The sequence below is a fragment of the Pelobates fuscus genome, chromosome 3 (genome assembly GCF_036172605.1).
Source record: "Pelobates fuscus isolate aPelFus1 chromosome 3, aPelFus1.pri, whole genome shotgun sequence".
Taxonomy (NCBI): Eukaryota; Metazoa; Chordata; class Amphibia; order Anura; family Pelobatidae; genus Pelobates; species Pelobates fuscus.
The window spans coordinates 257,581,312-257,606,699 of NC_086319.1; the positions used below are offsets into that span (position 1 = coordinate 257,581,312).

The 25,388-nt window shown below is 45.9% G+C and overlaps 1 protein-coding gene across 1 annotated transcript in view; it reads left to right on the forward strand.

The window, feature by feature from the left end:
- Window positions 1–25,388, forward strand: part of RASAL3 (RAS protein activator like 3) — an 87,962-nt gene that overhangs the window by 44,685 nt on the left and 17,889 nt on the right. The window contains exons 14-15 of the mRNA XM_063448373.1: window positions 4,275–4,545; window positions 16,479–16,595. Of these exons, the coding sequence (XP_063304443.1) occupies window positions 4,275–4,545; window positions 16,479–16,595 (388 nt within the window). The remainder of the gene's footprint in view (window positions 1–4,274; window positions 4,546–16,478; window positions 16,596–25,388) is intronic.

Sequence of the window (25,388 nt, forward strand, 5' to 3'; positions counted from 1 at the left end):
AGTAGCCACTACACAAAGTTGTGGCTCTGACGGGAAAAACGGGTAAAAAAACCAACGTCGAGTTAGTTTTGGTACGACAGGAAACGCAGAAGGTAACACCTTCTGGAGAAAAGGAAAAAGCGTACGCATCAAAAGTGCGTACGTCTGAAACCCGCTGGAACGAGATAAGGCAGAGAAAAAGCTGTAAATTGACGTAATGACAATACATCATCAGTAGGCCAAGCCTCAAAAAAAACGAAAGGCCGTGGTAACGTCCCACAGCGTCTTGTATTTAGGTACCGGTGGCCGACGGAGTCGAATGCCCCGGAGCAAGCAGCAGATCAAAAGGTCTTGTCCCACCAGTTTTCCCTAAACAGGGACATGGGCGCCTGAGATTACTGAGCAAACCACGTTGATCGAGCGGTAAGACTTACCATCTGAGAAGAGCGATGACAGAAAGTTCACAATAGAGGAGACAGGAGCTGTAAAGGGATTGAGGCTCCATCCCATACTCCAATTGGCCCAGGAGTGCCATGCAGAGAGATAACACCTCCTTGTACCTGGGGCCCAAGAGTCCCAGAGCAGGTCTTTAGCTGTTCGTGATAATTCCTCGAAACTCCAGGAACCCCTGAAAGACTCCAGGCCACTAAAAGAGGCATCCCTCTTGTAGCATTGGATGTGCGTTCTCCACCGGGTCCCTGAGAAGTAGGGGCTCATCGGGTAGGAGAAGAGGGTGCTTGCAAGAGAACCTTCACTCTTTGTAGGCGAATGTGATGTAGAACTCTCGCTATCATTGCAAACGAGGGCAAAGTGTAGGCTCCGTGGTTTGGCCATGTTTGCAGAAAAGCGTCCACTGCTACACTTTCCGGGTCTGGTAACCAACTGTAGAAGAGTGGTAGTTGATGGTTGGTGCAGGAGGCAAAGAGGTATATTGTCAATGATCCCCTGTGACTGTCTAGGTTTGCGAATAGTTTGGGGTCCAGTTGCCAATCGCTGCTGTCTCGCCAGTGGCAAAAGAACCAATCCGCCTTGAAGTTGGTGTTCCCCAGGAGATGTTCTGCCATCAACGCAATGTTGCAAAGGAGACAATAATCGAATATCTCCTTCGTAAGTTCTGTCAACGTTTGTGAATGGTTGACATATTGGACGGCGGAGACGTTGTCCATGCGAAAGAATACAGCAGTTGGATCTTCCCTTCACCAGGCTGCGTATGACGAAGGCTCCCGCCAGTAACTCTAGAGAATTGATGTGTAAGGAGAGTTCTTGAGTCGTCCATAGCCCTGTGGATGTTCCTCCATTGGTTGTTCACCAGCCCCATCGGCTGGTGTCCAATTCCAGCACAAAGTCCGGATGAGTGCCGAAGATGGCTCGACTGCTCCAAGCCTGCATGCACTCGAGCCACCATATGAGTTCCTGGTGCACTTCCCCTGTCATTGGAACCGGTTGATCGTATGTAGGATTTTTCCGGAGGTATCAAGCCTTCAGACGTTGCATGGCTTGGTACTGCAATTGGCCCGGGAATATCGCTTGAATCGAGGATGATAGGAGTCTCACGATGCGTGTGAGGAGTTGGAGGGGAATAGCGTCCTGGCGTTGTATCTTGCGAATCTCCTTGCGTATGGCCGATACCTTTGCGGAGGGTAGTCGCAGTGTACAGGATTGAGAGTCGAACCCTAGGAATTGGACACACTGAGAGGGGGTCAGAGCCGTTTTCTCCCGGTTGACCAGGAAACCTAGGGATTCCAGTAATTCCACTGTGTACAGTGTGTGTGATAGTAGTTGTGTATGGACCTGACCCAAAAGCAGAATGTCATCTAAGTAGATTATACATCGAGTTCCCTGTTGACGGAATCTTGTGAAGCACAACGGTGCTGAACTGAGGCCGAATGGGAGGCAAGTGAACTGCCATGGATCTCCGTTCCATAGAAAGTGAAGGAAAGGGCGACTGTCCACATGTATCGGAACCGAGAGGTAGGCGTCCTTGAGGCCTAGGCAGGTGAATTAATCTCCATCCTGGAGAAGGTCCCATAGTAGATAGATGCCTTCCATCTTCAAGTTTCAATAAATTACGTGGGCGCTGAGGTCCCGTAAGTTTATGACTGGACAGAAGTCCCCTCTCTTTTTCCAGATGAGGCATTTGTTGCTGAAAAATCCCCCTTGCGTTTTGGCTGGTTGGATGGTGCCTTTCTTCCGCAGCTCGTTTAACTCTTGTTCTATGAGACGTACGTCTGCAGTAGCAAAGGTCAATGGGCGGGGAAGGGTGGTCTGTCGCGGGATCGTTTCGAATTCTGTACAGTACCCGCCGCGCACACAGAACTTCTAATGTACTTATATTTGTTTTTATTTATTTTTATTTGAATGCTGTATCTTCTCCCTGACTCTGGATTGTGGATACTCGACTATCATCACCAGGAGTTCCATATGTTTATGGATAGATGCCTTTTTTATGCTGCTAATTTGTAAGTGCAATGAATAAATGTGAATTTATATATTTCTAAACATACTTCACTATATTGCATTTTTTACATCCACATATATCGTGTCGGAGGACATCTTTGCTCATCACACTACCCCTGAGAGGGTGAAAGGCCTGAATAATCGTTTGTTTGTGAGTGCATTTCTAATCTCACTTTAAACACTACTTATATTTACTTTTTTACGCTATGAAAGTTTTTTCAATTTTCACACAGATTCCATTCTAGGAAATTTGACCTATATCAGGTTGTCTTTTTGTATTCCATCTATTATACGTATTCTGGGTGGTTTCCACTTTTGTCTATTTGCTATACATTTCCACAGGTGGTTGTGAAGTTCACCTGGAGCTATCACAGTATACGTGTATTTTCTTAGTGTATATACTTTGTTTCTTTGTTTCATTATGTCCACTTGTTGTGGTAGTTTTTCTTCTTTTAAATATAGTCTCCTCCTTTACTGTGTTGATTTCCTTTATGTATTTAAATGTTTCTATCATATGCCCCTGTCTCGTCTTTCCTCCAAGCTATACATGTCAAGATCCTTTAACCTTTCCTTGCCTTCCCTAAAAAAGTGAAAGTGACTCTGGCATGTGTTATAGGTCAGGGTGGGTTAAAGTGGATAGCTAACAATATGTGATTGTTGTTATTGCTGAATTTGACTGGTGGTGGTTATGTTACAGTATTGGTGGGTATATATAATTGGTGCTGGGCATATGATGACGTGGGTATTTATTACAGGTGGCAGGTATGTGATGGATTTAGGTGTATGTTATTGGTGGGGAGTTTATGACTTATAGTTGATGGATGGATGTGACCATGGGTAGGTGTATGTAACTGGTGGTTGAAATGTGGCAAAGGTTTGTGCATGTGACTGATGATGGCTAGGTGACTGGTGATGGGTCATGTCCACATCCAGATGGATAATAATATGAAAATATTGTACACTCATCTTTCATGTGAGTTGCAGCATGAGGATGCCTGAATGTCTTTGGCTGGAGAGTTTCAGTTGCTTCAGTGCAGCGCTTTGATGAGAGTGCATGAGATCAGTGGGTCACACAGCCCTATAATCAATAGGGAAGGGAAAGGGTGGAAATTTCTAGGGGAGACAGGAACCTAAGAATGCTGCTTAATGCCTACTGAAAAGTGAATTCCTTGAAATATGCAAATTGAAGTGGCGGGGTGCGTGGCACCTTGTGCTTCCTCTTTGGTTAACCAATGGTGATTGGTATCTGGGAGCTGATTTGAAAATGATTGAAGGGACACTATAGTCACAAAATAACTTTAGCTTAATTAAGTTGTTGTGTATAGATTATGCCCCTGCAGTCTCATTTCTCAATTATCTGCCATTTAGGAGTTAAATCACGTTGTTTATGCAGCCATGGGCACTCCTTCCTGCATGTGACTTACACAGCCTTCCTAAACAGTTCCTGTAAAGAGTCATCTACTGTTTATACTTCCTTTATTGCAAATTCTGTTTAATGTATAATTTATTATATCCTGTTCTGATAATAGCTTAATTTACAGTGCAGAAGACAAACTTTTTAAGTTGATTGAAAAAGAAATGTTTTTTTTTCATGCAGGCTGTGTCAGTCACAGCCAGGGGAGATGTGGCTAGGGCTGCATAAACAGAAACAAAGTGATTGAACTCCTAAATGGCAGAGAATTGAGCAGTGAGACTGCAGGGACATGATCAATATACTAAAACTGCTACATTAAGCTAAACTTGTTTTGGTGACTATAGTGCCCCTTTGATGTAGAATCATGTCAACATAGCTCAATATTGCACTTTACACTGTTTTTCTAACAATATTTGTGTCATAGACAGGAGAGAGATGGACAAGATTATGTTTCCCCAAGAGATATGCGCACATTCCGTCCCCTGGTAAAAAAGAGCCAATCACTGACAAGTTTGATGAAAGAACGTTTAGCTCCACCTCCGAGAACTGAAGAAAGAGAAAAGAGAAAAAGGCGTCATGTGACCCGTACACAGAGTGTCCCTGCCCAGAGACGAGAGGGGCGTGACCGTAGGCATAGAAGTGAGACTGCCACAGTGGAAGAGGTACAACTGGATCATATAGAGCCTTTGCAAAAGGTGAGGAACAAGAGTGAACTGAAACGTTTCTCATTTTCTCCCTCACATGATTATAAGGACAATTGATTTTAAATATATGCACACACAAAAAAAAACTAAACTAAACCATCTACAAAAAAAGATACTTATCTTTAAAGTTTTGAATGTACTACAAATCAGATATTTGCAGCTTTCTATAGTAAACTATGCCAAGACTAGGGAATAACTGGCACATGCTCAGGGAAGGTTTATGGTATATGAGGTTTAAGCAGCAGTTCCATTTATCTTTAAACAAAGGTTAAACGAGTTACCTAAGCTAATAGCAAACCCTAGGTGTCTTCCAGAGCTGCTGTAAAAAAATGTAAACAACTGACAAAACAACTAGCAGACCTCCCCCCCCCCCCCCCCCCCCCATCATGTACTTCTAAACAAGTGTACTCACACAAACCCAAATAGATACACACTGCCAAAGACAGACACACAACCCAAAGGCACACAACACAACTTATGCACACATGGAAAAATTTATGATATTTCATTTCTAGCCTCACTCCTGTCTGCTAAACTTTTTGTTGCATGAAGCTTGAGTCCTTGACGTATAGTGGGTAGGAGCCAAAACAGGTCCACAGCTCCACTTCTATTGCTGCAAGAAGTGATATGACATCTTATCCTCCCAGAGCTACTGTGCATGAGAACCAGGTAACCATCAGTGAAGTCAATCAAAGGGCCTGCTCAGCGGATGTATATCTCTCAAGCTGGACCAGCAGGACTGCATAGCATTAAATTATCTTGCAGACCCCTTAAGTACAGCATGTGCCCTCCAATAGCTCTAGTCATGGCTTCTTCACAAAATACAGAGATGCTCAAAGTGATGGAGGCTTGCATATAATAATTCTACTCTGCAAACACAGTGCTTCCAAGTCATTGGAAGACTTCTAATAATTTCATATTTGAGAAAGTGTGTGGTGTTTTTTTAAAAATATGCTGCAGTTATATTCCAAAACCGTAAAGAATACAGAGGCAGATGAGTGCACCGTATTGTCCAATAAACCGTGACAAAAGCATAAGAAGACCACCTGCACTCTTATAATCTAAATGGATTGACTAAACCTACATGTCCTTCACCTCGCCCCCACACTTGTAGAATCTGCATGCTGTAGATCCTCTCCAATTTTCCAAACTTATGCAACATCTTCTGCCTCACACTTTCACTATAACCTGACCTGATCTTGCTAGAGTCTACTACAACAAAACTTCCTCCTCTCCACTAGACAGTCTTCTCATCCTCAACTGTGCAAAACCCATCACAGTCAGGTACAGCTCTGGCATTTTAAGAAAATGTGCTACTTGCAAAAATGCTCCCTCACTGCTGAGTGTGTCTGGAGAAAATCTCGCTCTGAAGCTGATTTCATAAACTATAAATTAATTTTCTATTCATATAATTCTTTCCTTCGCTTAGTCAAAGAAACATAATTGTTTTCTCTTATCACTAGTCTTTCCTCCAACCCTAAATTACTTTTTACTCTCTTCTAATAACGTGCACCACCTCTATTGTCTGGCTTCAGTGTCCAAGACCTTGCAAACTACTACTTGAAAAAAACCACTGTGACGGAGCTCCTGTACTCTGACCGAGTACCTCCACCCAATCCGCTTCCTAGCCATTGGGTAGGGAATTGCCCACCTCTTGCCACTGGACTATGGCCCTGCATTAAAAACCTTTTAATTTTCCCTATGTGAGCAGTGTTACCCCAGATAGCTATGCCATGGAGCCCATTCGTATACTGAAAGACTATGGGAAAGACTTTGGCTCCATGGCGATTGAACTGTATGTATGGGATCTGAGCGCCATTCGGTAATAATGTGTGCTCAGATCTAAGCTATCTGGGGATATGTTGAATGTATATGTTTTATGTAGTGTGGCAAACCTAGCCACTTTAGATCATACTGCTTTACATTTAAAGGTTGTCTGTAAAAGCCGCTAATTCTGTGTGTAAATGTATTCCTGTAATTTTGCAATATAGAGCATTCGTATGCTAACGGCCGAAAGCCGCTAGCATTCATATGGTCGTTTCACGAACAGTGACTTTTACACACTGTTCGTGAAACGAATAAAGTACCGAATGGGAGCCCACACACAGAGGGTCGTGTGGCTCCCATTAACCGATTGCAACATTGTAGCAATCGGCGGTTAATTGCTTTCCTGGGTGGCCGTCGTTCGGCTACTGACCACGCGGCGGTCGGCCATCTTGGATCCTTTGTTAGCCCAGCGGTGTTTGGTCGCCGAGCACCTGGAACTAAAATCGGCTACTCGACGGCGCGAACACCGCTGGACTTCCAGGCCATTCGGGAGCTCCGGTCTTTCAGTATTGTGTTTCCCAATCGGTGTTCGGTACTTTTAGGAGAATGTGATATAAAGTATGTTTCGTGCGCCGTTCGGTTATTTATGCTGGGATCTGAGCGGTACTCGCACGAAGTATGCGCTCAGACCCCAGCTATCTACCGAACAGTCATTTATTATAATCCCACGAATAATGTCAAAGTTATACATTTTTATGTTAAAACCCGGTTCTGCTGTACAGAGGGATAATCCACTTAATAGGATATTCTAGTGGGAGTATCCGTATTTATTTATTTATTATTGCCATTTATATAGCGCCAATAGATTCCGTAGCGCTTTACAATATTATGAGAGGGGATTTAATTATAAATAGGACAATTACAAATAAACTTACAGGAACAATAGGTTGAAGAGGACCCTTCTCAATCGAGCTTACATTCTATAGGAGGTGGGGTGTAAAACACATTAGGACAGGAATTTGCAAGGTAGTACAGCAGTGCATGGTGGGAGAAATGCTCTGTATATTCAGTTCCCCATGTAGTAGTCTACTGTAATACCCCTGTAATTTGACTAAGGAAACCCCTTGCATGGGGAACCACATAAATACTGGAGCTGTGAATAAAATCGTCAGTTGACTCCCAGAACTGTGTTTTGTCCGGTTACTGGGGGATTTGGGATATTGCCTTCATTTCCAGCGCTTTATTTGGATTACTTTCTGGACCAGCGGAGAATTTGGGATTTTACCTTGCAGCTCCGCTACATGTAGTAATTGTAACACTGTGTAATTTTATGTCTTTTTACTAACATGTGGCAAATGGAGTTTTGCCTCTGTCCTTGGAGATAATTGGATTACTTCCCAATTATCTCCAGGACAGAGAGGAGGGATTGCAATGCATTGTGTGATCTGTTTAAATGTGTAAGCTTGTGATTGGTCCTTTTACCCTTTGTGTCCCAGTCTTCCATCTGGTCCCCTAGGGGGTGTCCACCAGGTGGGAGACCTGCATAAAAGCCGGGCAGGTAGCCCCAGTAAATCAGTTCTGCTTGATCCTCAAACGAAGTGTCGTCTCGTTCTTGGGGGGAATTGGATTGTATGCGGTTACAGTGCGACTGCCAGGAGTGTAAGCTGTTCGTATGGTTCTCCCTGTTCGGCTGTTTAACAGCATTCGTGTGTTTCCTGTTCGGGAGTTGGAGAATTCGTATGGTTCCAGTTCGGGAGTTGGAGGATTCGTGTGTTTGCAGTTCGGGAGATTGGTGATTGCAGTAGCTGCCTGTGCATCTAAAGGGGAATATCGCCTAAACGGTTTTTAACCTCTTGTGTGCAAAACTGTCTGTTACACTCCCTAACTCTTCCACCCGACCAAACTCTTCTTCCAGGACGGCATCGTCCCCTCTGCAGAGCATGCAAAATATTTAACCCCAAACAACCACATTACACACACCCTGCACCCACAATGGGCACAGGATGACTTAAACATAAGAGTCATCCAGAGACCCAATTGAATTGTCCATCTTAAGCTCCTGGTGATGGTCACTACCATCACAAACACATACTATCCGAAACAACATCCCAACAAAATATTGCAATATTCCTCCTCCATCCCTAGTCACCCCCACTGCGGTTCTCTGCTTCTTCCCTTCAGCCACTGAGGATGAAGTCTGTTCTTTACTGTTTTCGTTACTGTTTCGTCTCACTTCCTGCCTGCTTGACCCTATCCCTTCACATTTAATACCTTCTTACTTACAACTTTAACCTATGCCTTGCTACCAGTTTGTTCCCATCCTTTTTTCAGACATGCTCATTCCAAAGCTAAAAAAAAACTCCCTTGACCCTAATTTTCCTGCAAACCACTGCCCCATAAAACTGCTTCCGCAAACATCAAAACTCCTGGAAAACCTAGTGTTTAAAGGTTAGACACCGCTGGAAACAACCACAGGTGTTGGTGCTCCAGTGGTGAGAAACCAACTAGGTACCAAAAAGAGACTCCAGGGATCTCAGGGGGTATAACCCCAGAAACGCTAATGAAAAAATAAAGAAAATACACACAAAATGCTTGTCACAACATGCAAAGACAGATGTGACTAGCTGTGCTACCTGGAAATATACAGTGGTCTAGCGAGCATATATTATATTCATAAAATTCAGGAATTGAGATATCCCTATAAGGTGTAAGTTAATGATTCAAAAAAATTTGTTCCAAAATCCTAAGGTATATACACAAATTATATGAGACCATATAGTTGGAGACAAGTTAAAAGGTAGAATGCATAGATATCATGATGCTTAGAGTGCTCAGTGTATATATATGAGAGGTATAATGCAGTCTTAGAAAAGGAAGGTAGAGGGAAACAAATACAAATATATGCTGCATATAAACCTAGCAGGCTAAGTAATAAGAAAACCCTCCCTTCTTAGAAGTAACTCTTAGTCCACAAGGTGGTAACTCAATGGAACATAATGGCTATTAAAATAAAAAATAAAAATAAACTAGAGCAAAGTGACCATAATTGTAGTGAGAAAAAAAAAAATAATAATACGGAAAGAAAAGCCTGACGTGCGTTTCGGTGCTAAGAGGTCCAGCTACCTTCGTCAGAGGCCTCTGACGAAGGTGCTGGATCTCTTAGCACCGAAACGCATAATAGACATTGTGTTCCATTGAGTTACCACCTTGTGGACTAAGAGTTAGTCTAAGAAGGGAGGGTTATTACTTAGCCTGCTAGGTTTATATGCAGCATATGTTGGTATTTGTTTCCCTCTACCTTCCTTTTCTAAGACTGCCTTATACCTCTCATATATATACATTGAGCACTCTAAGCATCATGATATCTATGCATTCTACCTTTTAACTTATCTCCAACTATATGGTCTCATAATTTGTGTATATACCTTAGGATTTCTCTTAAAGAAAGCAATTAGTACATGGATTCTATTTATTATTTTTTGGAATCATTAGCACCTGCACTGCTGTATTTACTATTATTACTTTCTTAAGGTGACACTTAGTTTATGAAATGAGGCTATGTAAATGATTGCCAATATATACAACTGCAACAAAGGAGCATTTGGCTATTTTGTATAGCTTTGAGTAATTGATATTAAGTCCCTGTGTATTATCTGAGGCTATACTTTAGTGGCAGCCATATTTACTTTTAGTTCCTTTATTCTTTTTTCTTGGACGGTATACTAGATTTATTAGCATAGCTTTATAGGTATCTACTGAGCTAGACATAATAAAGCTCAGAGTGGATACCTTCCGCTAATAAATATGCTGATAATAGTCACATCTGTCTTTGGACATTGTGACAAGCATTTTGTGTGTATTTTTTCTTAATTCTTTACTGGAAAATCTAGTTTACGCTGGCTTAAACGACTTCCTATCCTCCAACTATCTGCTTGATCCCTTGCAAGCTGACTTCTGTCCCCAACATTCAACTTAAACTGCCCTCACCAAGGTTACTACACAGAGGCGTAACTATGAACCAAGGGGCCACGTTGTGAAAATTTCCCTGGGCCCCCCCCATACATCTGCCTCCTACCCCACACGCCTCCCCCCCACACTTGCAGACAAACAGATGCACATGCAGACACACAGAGACCAAGACATACATACAGACATGTAAAGACACACATACATACACTCATATACACACATGTACACTCACAGGCACATATACACACATATACAGACACACACACACACACATTCAAACTGTCAGGATTGCAAGTTGATCCAGCACGCAGAACTGTGTCACACCTCGGACTAAGAATAACGTATAACCGGACCTTAGAATGGCCGGACTTAACGTATCCAAGAATAGTCAAACTACTTGCCGAGGTCAGGAACACAGAATCAGACACAACGATTAGGGAAAGCCAAAAGTCAAGGATACCAGAATTCAGGGAAGTCAAAACAAAGTCAAAGTCAAATACCAGAAAATCAAGATCAGGAACTCAATGTCGGATTACCATCAGGATGAAACCACGACAGGGCAATGAGCAAAAGGAGAATTGGGTTTAAATACCCCTCCTGTGGATCCGATTGGCCGTAACCACAAAAGCAATGACCAGGTTTCCATGTGCATGATTGCTACTCAGCACAACTTTTCCTGTCAAGACGGTAATTCTGCTAGGCACAACTTTTCCTGTCAGGACGGTTAATGCCATTAACCACATTTTTATGTGCGGATAAATACGTGACATTACCCCCTACATGAAGACCGCCCACCAGGCAGACAGGACCATGTTTGAGAGGAAACTTGGCATGAAAAGAAATTTTACGGCCAGCATGGATATCAGAAGCAGAAACCCAAGAACGGTCAGCAGGCCCATACCCCCTCCAATCAACCAAATACTGTAAGGTACCACAAGAAAATCTGGAAACAATGATGGAGGAGACGTCATACTCCTCCTGTCCAGAAACAACCAAAGGAGGAGGGGGAACAACCGGACTTGTGTACTGATTGCAAACAAGCGGTTTGAGCAAGGACACATGAAACGTGTTAGGTATACGTAAGGATGCTGGAAGGACCAGAGAATAAGAAACAGGGTTGATTCTCCTAACCACACGAAAAGGACCAAGGAACCTCGGAGAAACCTTCATCCTGGGAACCTTCAGCCTGATGTTGCGTGAGGATAACCAAACCCGATCACCTGGTAAACTGGATTGGCACTCCTCTGTTTATCCACATGAAACTTAAAGCGAGCAGCCGCAGTTTCAACAGCGGAGTAAACCTTAGTCCAGGTATCACGAATAGAGGTAAGGTGATCATCCAGAGTAGGGATAGCTGTATCAGAAAACACAGCAGGTAGAACAGCAGGATGACAACCCGTATTGACAAAAAACGGACTATGCCCAGATGAGTCATGGGTAGCGTTGTTCTTTGCAAGGTGCGTGGGGCTGAGCCGCCATGATAGCACAGAGCAAAGGGGATAATAAAGAAAGGACAGTGGATGCAATAATACACTCAGGAGAAATAATAGGGGATGTCTCTTGTTCTAGATCCGATTCAACGTCAAATTGCATAGACAAGGCGTCAGCTTTAATGTTCTTAGAACCGGGTTCGTAGGTGATAATGAAGTTAAAGCAAGACAAAAATAATGACCATTTAGCTTGTCTAGAAGACAGTTGTTTGGCATCCCCAATATATGCCATGTTCTTGTGATCAGTAATAAAGAATTGGATCCTTGGAACCCTCCAAAAGATGTCGCCATTCCTTAAGCGCTAGTATGATGGCTAACAGTTCTCTGTTACCAATGTCATAGTTACGCTCGACAGTAGACAACTTTCTGGAGAAGTAACCACAAGGATGCAAAGGGCATCCTGACTTTCTCTCTCTGAGAAATAACAGCCCCGACCCCTGTCTCGGAGGCATCAACCTCAAGTAGAAAAGATTTACTAGTCAGGATGTCTTAATATGTCAGCAGATGCGAACATTTGTTTAAAAATCTCAAAAGCATCTAGCTTCTTTAGGCCATATAGTAAAAGTAGCCCCCTTGCGTGTCATATTGGTGATGGGGACTATTACCGAAGAGAAACCTTTGATGAATCTCCTATAATAGTTAGAGAAACCAATAAACCTTTGGATGGCTTTTAACCCATTGGGTAACAGCCAGTGTAGAATGGCCTCTAGTTTATACCCCAAAAACTGAACCGCATGCTGATCAAATATGCATTTCTCAAGTTTACAATAAAGTCCATTATCAAGCAATGTTTGTAATACTTGTTTAACATGTTCATGCTGAGTCTGGAGGTCTGGGGAATAAATAAGGATATCATCCAGGTAAACTAGAACAAATGAATAGATAAAGTCCCTGAGTACATCGTTAATAAAATCCTGAAACACGGCCGGAGCATTGCATAATCCGAAGGGCTTTCATAGTTCCCACTCCTAGTGTTAAATGCCGTCTTCCATTCATGATCCTCCCTAATCCTCACCAAATTGTATGCACTCCTAAGGTCAAGTTTGGTAAAGATCTTAGCACCCTGGAGTCTATCAAACAATTTGGATATAAGGGGATTGGTATAGGCATTCTTTATAGTAATCTTGTTTAATGCCCTGTAGTCAAGGCAAGGATGTAACTCCATCTTTTTTAGCTATAAAAAAGAATCCTGCTCCAGCAAGTGAGGAAGATTTACGTATATGGCCTTTTCTTAGCGATTCTTTGATGTACTCATCCATGATCTTACTTTCATGTGGGAATAGGGCATATACTGCCCCCTTAGGAGGCATAGCCCCGGGCAACAGGTCAGTGGAGCAATCGTATAAGCTGTGTGGAGGAAAAACATCAGTCTGACTTTTACTAAACGCCTCCCTAACCTCCCAATACTATACAGGAATTTCAGGGGTCAGACCTAGCAGCAGGTGAAGCAACAATGCCCACTTTTTGTCAGGGTACTCACCTGTGAGACAGACGGCCAGACGTGGTCGCTCCTGGAATTCCCAACAGGGGACTTGAACCGGGGTACTTATCTATTCCAGTCCTGCTCTCTACCTCTGAGCCACAGCAGCTTTACCCGAGACTTCTGATTCCGGTCTTGTTCACCCTGGCTTGGCTACTACACCGGGGGCTGCACCTTGACTTGTCTGCTTCTCACCTGACTCTGATCTTCATCAGCAGGGTATTTAAACCCAGCCTCCCCCTGCACTCATTGTCAAGTCTTTGATCTTTGTTCCTGTGTCGTACCAGTGTTCCTGTTTATTCTGCTTCGTGTATTTGACCTCGGCTTGTGACTACGTTTATTCTACCTCTGGCATCCTTTGACCTCGGCTATCCCTCGACTATCCTGCTGGTTCTGTCCTTGCCTGTCCTGCGAATTTGGTACTGCATCCTGCACAGCCCCCGTGCACAGACCCACAGGCCAGGTGAATTCTTACCTGACCACCTCGGCCTGTGGCTATCTGCAAGGGTGAGCGTCATATCTGCGCTACAGACTCCCAACTCAGGTAAGACCCTGACAAAAGACTTGACCAATATGGAGTCCGCAGAAATGTGCTCACCCTCACTCCAGCAAGTGTCCAGCCTGGCCCAGATTGTTTCGGAGTTGCAGCAGGAACTTTTTTCTCTTAAAGGCGCAGTACATCCAGCTCCGGAACCCTTTGTCATCATGCCCGACAGATTTGATGGTAACTACACGTCCTTCCAGTCATTCAGGATGGATTGCGAGGTATTGTTCTCTTTAAAGCCTCGAACTTACGCCACGGATTTCATCAGGGTCAGAGCGGCTATCAACCTGTTGTCTGGACGCATTAAAGTTTGGTCTTACCAAATGTTGCAGAGGAAGAGCCCTGTCCTTGTCAGCTGGGAGTCCTTTATTATTGCTTTGGACTCACAGTGCAGGATCACTAAGCCCAAGCCAGCTCCACCTACTAAAAAATCGCGGAGTCTACGTCACCACACCCCAGTGATACCCTCTTATAATCCAGTTCCCAGGAGAACTCCAGAGGTATCCTGTGTTCAACTTGATCCTGAGGAGCCTATGCAAATTGGACGTGTCCACTGCAAAGTCACACCGGGAGAGAGGGACCGAAGGAGAAGCCATGGTCTGTGCTTTTACTGTGGAGAGGGTGGACACTTCATCACGCTTTGTCCTGTTCGCCCTCCTAGACCTCCTGCTCCAGAGTCGTCTGCCTTTACTACCAAAGTTGCTTCCTGTATTACCACCACTACTTCCTGCCCACTTGAAAAGGATTTACCTAAGGATTGTGTCATTGCTTCTAATGGCACTACGGTCTGTAAAAAAGACTTGGAAGTGTTCGAAAAAGCACTGCTAGCTGCGAGCACTGTCCCTTCCGAAGTTGTGGAAGTTTTTGTCACCCCTACCCGGAACCTAGACCGATCGTCAGCTGTACCAGAAGCTGGTACTGGAAAATCCCGAGCTAATCAGGGATCCCATACTGAGGACTTTCACTATGGGGACTCGACGGATTCTGAGAGTGACTCTGGAGAGACGGATTGTTTCAATGAGGAGCCTACCTACGCCCAGAGGTCGTTTTTGAAGGGGGAGGTACTGTCAGGGTACTCACCTGTGAGACAGACGGCCAGACGTGGTCGCTCCTGGAATTCCCAACAGGGGACTTGAACCGGGGTACTTATCTATCCCAGTCCTGCTCTCTACCTCTGAGCCACAGCAGCTTTACCAGAGACTTCTGATTCCGGTCTTGTTCACCCTGGCTTGGCTACTACACCGGGGGCTGCACCTTGACTTGTCTGCTTCTCACCTGACTCTGATCTTCATCAGCAGGGTATTTAAACCCAGCCTCCCCCTGCACTCATTGTCAAGTCTTTGATCTTTGTTCCTGTGTCGTACCAGTGTTCCTGTTTATTCTGCTTCGTGTATTTGACCTCGGCTTGTGACTACGTTTATTCTACCTCTGGCATCCTTTGACCTCGGCTATCCCTCGACTATCCTGCTGGTTCTGTCCTTGCCTGTCCTGCGAATTTGGTACTGCATCCTGCACAGCCCCCGTGCACAGACCCACAGGCCAGGTGAATTCTTACCTGACCACCTCGGCCTGTGGCTATCTGCAAGGGTGAGCGTCATATCTGCGCTACAGACTCCCAACTCAGGTAAGACCCTGACACTTTTTTAGTAATGTGAAACATGCAGTTTTCCTGACAGTCTTTACCCCATTCCAGTATTTCCCCTTTCGTCCAGTCAATATGAGGGTTATGCTTGATAAACCAAGGGAAACCTATGGGACAAGAAGGGGAAGCAATTATCTGGTAGGTAATGTCTTCCTTATGCAAAGCTCCTATCGTAATGCAAATAGGCAAGGTCTCATGGGTAATAAATGGTTGAGATAGGGGTCTCCCATCAATAGCCTCAACCGCTAGAGGTGATGATTTCTCTTTGACTGGTATAGTGTGTTTCTTAAAGTATAAATCAATCAAGTTACCAGCCACGCCTGAGTCAACCAGGGCTTTGCATGAAAAGTTCTTCATTGCAAAAGGCGGAAAGGTCAAAGAGAAATCTACTTCGGGAATTGCTTGAAAACGTATCCATTACACATAAACGTGTCCCCTTAAGGTTCTTAGGTGCGAAGGTTTTCCGGACGTATAGGACAAGCATCTCTCAGGTGTCCTTTTTTGCCACAATATAAGCAAAGACCCTCTTTTCTCCTATACTGTTTCCCTGCCTCAGACAGTCCAGTAACCCCTAACTGCATAGGTTCAGATTCAGACGGCGTCGGAAGGCCAGAGACAACAGGTTTGGAGAATCAAGGTGCTGGTGACATAGTCAAACGTCTAGTTCTGTTTCTAGCAATTTACCTGGTCCTGAGTCTATTATCGATCAGTCAGACCAGAACAGGTAGGCATGGCAAACCAGAATCAGAATCATATGTAAACTGTCTCAAGACAAAGTAGAGGAGATTTGTCATTTTTAGGCTTCACATTATATAAAATCAAGAAAATTATATATAGTTGCATATTTTAGAAAAAAAAAGGTTTTACTTTTTTACACCTTATAACCAGAATCCAAATACTTGGCAACATTCTCCTGATTCCCTGTCAGTATACTGACAGGATTCTAGAGAGTGTGCAGTGGGTTATATATACATTACTGTTTAGTTTTTTTGACAATTACACTCTACTTATGTAGTTTTTTCTATCTTACAGAAAAAAACATGGTTGAGAGAATCCTCAACTCTCCCCCGCAGGAAATCTACTGTACCTTGGTGCAGGAATGAGGACTTACCTGTTTTGGGACAACACAGTGAAGAAAGTATAAGTCAGGTAAGGTGACTCAGCTAATGGATCGTTGTGTGTCATTGTGTTCAGTGCTCTCCGCATAGGAAGGAATGGAAGTCGGTTGTAGGTGTTCAGTTCCACCACCAGGATTTGAATTGTTTTTGCATGGAATGATTGTACTGTATCTGTGCAAGTATTTCCCATTCACTCCTTAGGGGAAATATGCATACACATAAGCCGTTCGGACAGAATGTTTAATTAGGATAGATTCAAAACTTATTCAGGAATTCCCAAGTAAATTCAGATCTATTGGTCCAATCTATTGGGCTTTTACTGGAGTATTGTCAAGATTACTGTTTGATCCAGCACGTAGAACTGTATAGCACGGATGACAAATAAGCAACGTATTACCGGTCCTTAGAATGGGCGGATTTAACGTACATAGAATAGTCAAAATACTAGCCGAGGTCAGGGAACACAGAAAGGGACGCAGCAATGAGGAAAGCCAGGAGTCAGGATACCAGAATATAGAGAAGGCAATAAACAAAGCCAAAGTAAAAAACCAGGTAGTAAACTAATAACAGGAACGCGCTCTCGGACAACCACAAGGGAAACCACGATAGGGCACTGAGCAGTATGAGAACTGGGCCTAAATACCCCTCCTTTAGTTCGGATAGGCTGTAACCGGCCTTTGACCCCAAAGTCAGTTACCAGGCTTCATTTGCACAATTGCTGCTCAGCATTAACCCTTCTGTGGATTAGGTTGCTGCTTGGCACAACTTTTCCTGTGTGGACAGTAAATGTCATTAACCACATTTCTATAAGCGGATGAATACGTGACATTATCCCCCTGTAGCGGAGAGCCGATCTTGCACAGCTATTCTCCACTAGAGATTCCAGTGAGGCTCAGGAACAAGGTGATGTTAAGTCCACAGGCAAGGTTTCCAGCAGGTAAAGTAATACAGCAGTATCCCCATCGCAATCCCAATAACTGGACGACACACAGTTTCAGGAGTAGTCTGACAAGCTTTATTCCACAGTTCCTTATAAAGCCCTCTCCCATGCAAGGGAGGAGGTTCTATCACTTAAGACATTATCCAATCTCTAAGTAGTAACCTCCCACAGATCTCCTCCCCTCCTCTAGCATCATAATCCCCTTATTGTGTACACAGTTTTCCCCGAGTTTTGGATGTACCCTAAATACTTGGGGTACATCCACAAATCCAACATCCCCAGATAGCTCTATTCTGGGGGACCAACATACTTAAAAATTAGCCCATTCGGATGAATGGTTCGTGAGATATGGGGTTCCAAAGATTTGACCGACCGCATGGGTAAAGTATCCGAAAACAGTTCCATGCATTTTGGCCCTGCGGTCGGTCACAAACAAGGGAATGAAAACAGGCGAATTGCCTGTGTTATAGAGCCTGGAGAGGGTTTGAATGAATTCCCTTGTTTATGGGGCTCTTTCTACCGAACGGCGGGTCATTCGGTAGTTTCCATACGAATTTCTGGAAGTATGGAGGTCTCAGCGGTGTTTGCCTAGTCAAGTGTCCGATTTTAGTTCCAGACACTCGACGGCAAAACACCGCTGTTCGGTAGTTTAAGATGGCCGCCGCCACGTGTTTGTTTCCCGAATGGCGGCCACCCAGAGGACAAAGACCACACTGCACTGATTGCCAATTACCTGTTTGCAACATTGTTGCAAACGGTAATTGGAGGCACACTCATTCCTGGGTGGTCTGGTTGTTCGGTAGTTTCATTCCCTTGTTTTATTTGAATGATTCTACCGAACAACTAGAGGAATACAATTCTTTACATACATTTAACTGTCATTATACCCGGATACCATGCTTTCTATACATGTACATACACATTAAACCAGCCATATGACCAAATACACTTATTCTCATACATGTCGTGGGACAGCCCGGTACCAATCCGCTACACTGCTCCCCCTTGCCCACAAGCCGGCATACACAGTCTGATCCAACACGGATCGGCTTGGGGATGTCCGGGGGCTCACGGATCATTTCTCTAAGTCAGTTTGTCTTGACAACCCGTCAGCATTTCCATTCTGCTTACCCGGCCGGTACTGGATATTAAAGTCAAAAGGCTGTAGCGCCAAACTCCAGCGCAGCAGCCTGGCGTTGTCTCCAGCCACCCGGTTCAGCCAGACTAACGGGTTGTGATCCGTGAGCAAGGAAAAGGGCTGTCCATATAAATAGGGTTGTAGCTTCTTTAGGGCCCACACCACAGCCAGGCATTCCTTTTCGATGGCGGCGTAGCTTACTTCTCGAGGTAACAGTTTGCGACTGATGTAAGCCACTGGATGTTCCCCGCCATCGGCCCCGACTTGACTCAGTACTGCCCCCAATCCAAACATAGAAGCGTCTGTGTGAACAAGAAAACGTTTAGTTGGATTGGGAGCTGCCAAGACAGGGGCATTTATCAGTGCATTTTTCAATTGTTGGAATGCCTGCTCACACTCCGGGGTCCAGTTTACTTGGCGGGGAAGGTTCTTACGGGTCAGGTCAGTGAGGGGTTTGGCCAGGGCGCTATAATTGGGAACAAACTTCCGGTAATACCCTGCTGTCCCTAGAAACGCTAAAACCTGGGTCTTAGTCCTAGGGGTGGGCCACTGGGCTACAGCCTCTACTTTGGCGGGTTCGGGTTTTTGTTTACCGCACCCTACTCTATGTCCCAGGTATTGTACCTCAGCCATGCCGATACTACACTTGGCCGGCTTCAAGGTCAGACCTGCTTCCCTTATCCTATCTAGTACAGCTCTGATGTGAGCTAAGTGTTCCTGCCACGTATTGCTAAAAATAGCAATATCGTCCAGGTAGGCACATGTATAGTCCTGGAATCCATCTAGGAGTCGATCCACCATCCTTTGGAAGGTGGCTGGGGCGTTTTTCATCCCAAATGGCATGACCTTAAACTGGTACAAGCCAAATGGGGTGACAAAGGCCGACTTCGGGATGGCGTCTGGGGCCAGGGGGATTTGCCAATACCCTTTACACAAGTCAATAGTGGTGAGGTATTGGCCCCTGGCCATTCTGTCCAGTAACTCGTCTATCCGGGGCATCGGATAGGCGTCAGATACAGTCTTCTCGTTCAATCTCCTATAGTCCACGCAGAAGCGGGTCGTACCGTCTCGCTTTGGTACGAGGACTACAGGAGATGCCCAAGGACTGTCTGAGGGTTCAATCACCCCCAGTTGGAGCATTTCGTCGATCTCCTTACGCATGTTTGCCCGTACCGCTTCTGGAATGCGGTATGGCGTCTGGCGCATGGGTAGTTGCCCTGGGGTCTCGACCCGGTGAGTTGCCAGAGGCGTGTATCCAGGTACATTAGAGAACGTGTCGCGTTTCTCTTCCAATAGTTGCTGTACCTCGATCCGCTCCTGTGGGCTCAGCCGATCTCCCAGCGTAACCTCCCCTAAATCTCCGGACAGCTGCCCATCCCCCAGCAAATCGGGGAGGGGTAAGCTGTCAAACTCTTCCGTGTTAGGGGCACAGATGGCGGTTACCTCCTCAGTACGCTCGTGGTAGGGCTTCAGCATGTTCACATGGAGCATGCGTCGCCCCCCAGTCCCTGTGCAGGGGCCGATAATATAGGTGGTATCGCATCTTTGCTCCACCACCTTATATGGGCCCTGCCAGGCGGCCTGTAACTTATCATGTCGGACAGGTTTTAAAATTAGTACCTTCTGCCCGACCTGAAAGCTACGGTCCCTGGCTCCCCGATCATACCATGTACGCTGGCGGGTCTGGGCCTCCTGAAGGTTTTCCCGTACCGTCTTGGTCAACGCTTCTAGGCGGTCCCGAAAGGCCAACACATATGGTAGGATGGGAGTGCCATCTGTGCTCCGGTCTCCCTCCCAATGCTCTCTAATAAGATCCAATGGGCCTCGGACCCTCCTTCCAAACAATAATTCAAACGGGGAGAACCCTGTGGATTCCTGCGGCACCTCCCGGTATGCAAATAGGAGGTGCGGCAGGAATCGTTCCCAGTCCTTGTGGGTCTCTGCGAAGGTTCGGAGCATCTGCTTCAAGGTACCATTGAATCGTTCGCAGAGCCCGTTCGTCTGGGGGTGGTAAGGGGCGCTGATAATAGGCTTAATGCCACAGATCCTCCAGAGGTGTTGGGTGAATTCTGCGGTAAACTGGGTACCCTGATCCGAGATAATCTCCCTGGGTAATCCCATCCGGGAGAATATCCGCATGAGGGCATCCGCGACCGTCTCAGCGTGGATGTTGGTCAGAGCCACTGCCTCTGGATACCTGGTGGCATAATCTACGACCGTTAAAATATACCGTTTTCCTGACGGGCTAACTTTATTGAGGGGGCCTATCAGATCTACCGCTATTCGGCTAAAAGGTTCCTCTATTATGGGTAAGGGGTGAAGTTTAGCCTTCCTGCGATCCCCCCTTTTTCCCACTCTCTGGCAGGTATCGCAGGTCGTGCAATATCTGCGTACTTCCTGGCTAATCCCTGGCCAGAAGAAACTCTGGGTTAGTCTGTACCTGGTGCGACTAACCCCTAGATGTCCGGATAGCGGAATATCATGCGCTATCCGGAGTAATTCAGCCCGGTACCGCTGTGGTACCACTAATTGTCTCCTCGCTATCGGGTCTAACCCCGTAATCTGTTTGGTTGTTTCCCTGTATAAAAGTTGTTTATCCCAGATAAACTTCTCTCCCTCCGCCCCGGGGGAACCCGTGCCAACCTTGTCCCTATACACCTGAAGCGTGGGGTCTGTTGCGACTTCAGCTACAAATTCATTAGGTGGAGCCCAGGGGACACATTCTAGAGGGGGGGTAGGGTTGCTTACCTGGACCTCCGGCAGTGTGTTGTGGTCCTGGGTGCGGGCCTGTTGTCGGGTGACTACAGGGTTGACCTCTCCTGTGGTGGGTGACTGGGGCTCAAAAGCAGAAGTGAGCCTCCCCAGATCGTTCCCCAATAAAACCTCCGCCGGTAAATGTGGCATCAACCCCACCTCCACTTCCCCTGCCCCCGCTCCCCAATGTAAATGTACCCTTGCTGTAGGTAGCCGGTACACTGCTCCCCCAGCTACCCGGACGGCAACAGTTTTGTTCAGTTTTGCCTGATCTGAAATCAGGTGGCTCTGTACCAAAGTGATGGTGGCTCCCGAATCTCGTAATCCCCGGACTGCTGTACCATTCAGATATACCGTCTGTCGATGGTGCCGTAGATTATCCACATTGGCCTGGACCGGATCTGCCTCGTGCAGTACCTCCCATTGTTCCACAGTAGTAATGGGGACTGCGGAACCATATGGGGTGGTGACTAGGTCCTGGTAGTGGTGGGCTGCGGCCGCCCTGGGTGGAGGTGGGCCTGGACGAATCCAGGTGGAACGGTCCCGTAGCTGTGGGCATTCCCTTTTATAATGTCCCCACTTCTGGCAGTGATGACAGGGGCCAGCGGTGGGTTGTCGGAACCGGGGCTGTGCAGCGGGTGGTGGAGGTGGTGGTAGCGGTCTCGGTGGAGCTGGGGTGTAGTTGTTTCCCCCGAATGTTTTAAAGGTTGCTTTTGGAGCTGCAGGTTTTTGTGACCTGCGTGCATCCAGGTAGTCATCCGCTTTCCTAGCCGCCTCGGTAAGGGAAGTAGGGTTTCTGTCCCTTACCCATTCCTGGACCTCATTGGTTACTCCCTCATAGAACTGCTCCATCAGCAACATTTGTATTACATCCTCCATAGAACGTGCCTTGCTAGCTTGCACCCACCCGAGCGCTGCCCCCTGTAATCGGCATGCCCACTCTGCGTGCGAGTCCTTCTCTGTTTTCTTTAGATCCCGGAACCTCCGCCGGTATGCCTCGGGTGTTATAGCATACCTGGCGAGTATAATTTCTTTCACTTTACTGTAATTCCTTATTTCGTCATTAGGTACAGTCCGATATGCCTCTGCTGCCCTCCCGGTTAACCTTCCGGCCAAAATAGGTACCCAGTCCTCTGCGTTAATTTTATGCAGTGCACACAGTCTTTCAAAGTCTTGCAGGAAAGCGTCTATATCTTTCTCTGCCTCCACATATGTTTTAAAAGCCTGGTATGGTATTTTAGGCTTACCTTCCTGTGGCACATTAATTGCAGAGCTTTGTTCTGGTGCCTGTGTCCTTAGGATGAATTCTTGTACCTCGGCCATTGTCCTGGTAACAATTTCTGTTGGGGGGTTTTCCCCATAAAAGGATAGCCTGAACTGAACCTGCCTCTGGAATTCCGATCCTTGTGGTGTTCCTCCCGGCTCCCTCTGTGCCGGAACTGAATCGCCCTCTATTCTGTACTCTGCCATGAGTTCTGTAACAAGTACTGCTTTCTTCTTATTGCTGGCTTGTATACCCCTTGCCTCTAGGAGGTCCTTTAGCGTGGAGCGTTTTAGCGCAGAAAAATCAATCTCCATCCGTACTCCATTTACGCTTGTTCCTCTGTGAGTTTGGATCCCAGCGCTGCCAACCAATGTAGCGGAGAGCCGATCTTGCACAGCTATTCTCCACTAGAGATTCCAGTGAGGCTCAGGAACAAGGTGATGTTAAGTCCACAGGCAAGGTTTCCAGCAGGTAAAGTAATACAGCAGTATCCCCATCGCAATCCCAATAACTGGACGACACACAGTTTCAGGAGTAGTCTGACAAGCTTTATTCCACAGTTCCTTATAAAGCCCTCTCCCATGCAAGGGAGGAGGTTCTATCACTTAAGACATTATCCAATCTCTAAGTAGTAACCTCCCACAGATCTCCTCCCCTCCTCTAGCATCATAATCCCCTTATTGTGTACACAGTTTTCCCCGAGTTTTGGATGTACCCTAAATACTTGGGGTACATCCACAAATCCAACATCCCCAGATAGCTCTATTCTGGGGGACCAACATACTTAAAAATTAGCCCATTCGGATGAATGGTTCGTGAGATATGGGGTTCCAAAGATTTGACCGACCGCATGGGTAAAGTATCCGAAAACAGTTCCATGCATTTTGGCCCTGCGGTCGGTCACAAACAAGGGAATGAAAACAGGCGAATTGCCTGTGTTATAGAGCCTGGAGAGGGTTTGAATGAATTCCCTTGTTTATGGGGCTCTTTCTACCGAACGGCGGGTCATTCGGTAGTTTCCATACGAATTTCTGGAAGTATGGAGGTCTCAGCGGTGTTTGCCTAGTCAAGTGTCCGATTTTAGTTCCAGACACTCGACGGCAAAACACCGCTGTTCGGTAGTTTAAGATGGCCGCCGCCACGTGTTTGTTTCCCGAATGGCGGCCACCCAGAGGACAAAGACCACACTGCACTGATTGCCAATTACCTGTTTGCAACATTGTTGCAAACGGTAATTGGAGGCACACTCATTCCTGGGTGGTCTGGTTGTTCGGTAGTTTCATTCCCTTGTTTTATTTGAATGATTCTACCGAACAACTAGAGGAATACAATTCTTTACATACATTTAACTGTCATTATACCCGGATACCATGCTTTCTATACATGTACATACACATTAAACCAGCCATATGACCAAATACACTTATTCTCATACATGTCGTGGGACAGCCTGGTACCAATCCGCTACACTCCCCACCTGAAGAACGCCCACCGGGCGGGCAGGACCAGGCTTGAGAGGAAATTTGGCGTGAAAAGCACGGAACTTAAGGCCCGCATGCAGGTCAGGAGCCGAAACCCAAGAACGATCAGCAGGACCGTATCCTTTCCAAACAACCAAGTACCGTAAAGTGCCCCGAGAAAACCTAGAATCCACGATAGAAGATACCTCATACTCCTCCTGACCACCCACCACCACCGAAGGGGGAGGAACACAAGGAACAGTATATCTATTGCAGACAAGAGGTTTGAGTAAGGACACATGAAAAGTGTTGGGAATCCCTAAAGATGCAGGAAGAGCCAGAGAGTAAGACACTGGATTGATCCTACAAAGCACTCTATAGGGACCAGGGAATCTGGGGGCAAACTTCATGCTAGGGACCTTAAGCTTGATGTTGCGAGATGACAACCAAACCCGGTCCCCCACTTGGTACACCGGGTTGGCACTCCTACACTTATCAGCAAAATGTTTGAAGCGTTCAGCAGCAGCCCCTAGAGCAGTTTTAACCTTAACCCAGGTATCCCGAATGGAAGCCAGACGCTCATCCAGAGCAGGAATGGCAGTATCAGAAAATACCGCAGGGAGAACCGTAGGATGCCTACCATTATTGACAAAAAATGGACTGTGCCCAGAGGAGTCATGAACAGCATTGTTTCTAGCGAACTCGGCCCACGGGAGTAGTGCGGACCAAATGTCCTGTGTGCTATGAATAAAACAACACAAATGAACTTCTAATGACTGGTTAGTCCTCTCAGCTGTACCATTGGTCTGTGGATGGTAGGAGGAGGAGAAGGAGAGATCAATCCCCAAATGTTTACTGAACGCCCTCCAGAACCTGGACACAAACTGAGAGCCCCTATCAGACACAATATTGTGAGGGATGCCATGCAAACGGACAATTTCACGTATGAAAATTAGGACCAATTCTTGCGAAGATGGCAACTTCTTGAGAGGAATGAAGTGAGCCATCTTAGAAAATCGGTCTACAACCATGAGAATAGTAGTGAACCCAGCAGAGCTAGGAAGCTCAACAATAAAGTCCATGGATAAGTGGGACCATGGAATCTCAGGAACAGGAAGAGGCTGCAACAGGCCACAAGGAAGTGCATGAGTCACCTTAGAAACTGCACACACAGAACATGCCTGCACATACTCCTTTACATCTTTCCTGAGTGAATGCCACCAAAATGATCTAGTGATCGCGGCAGTGGACTTATTGATGCCCGGGTG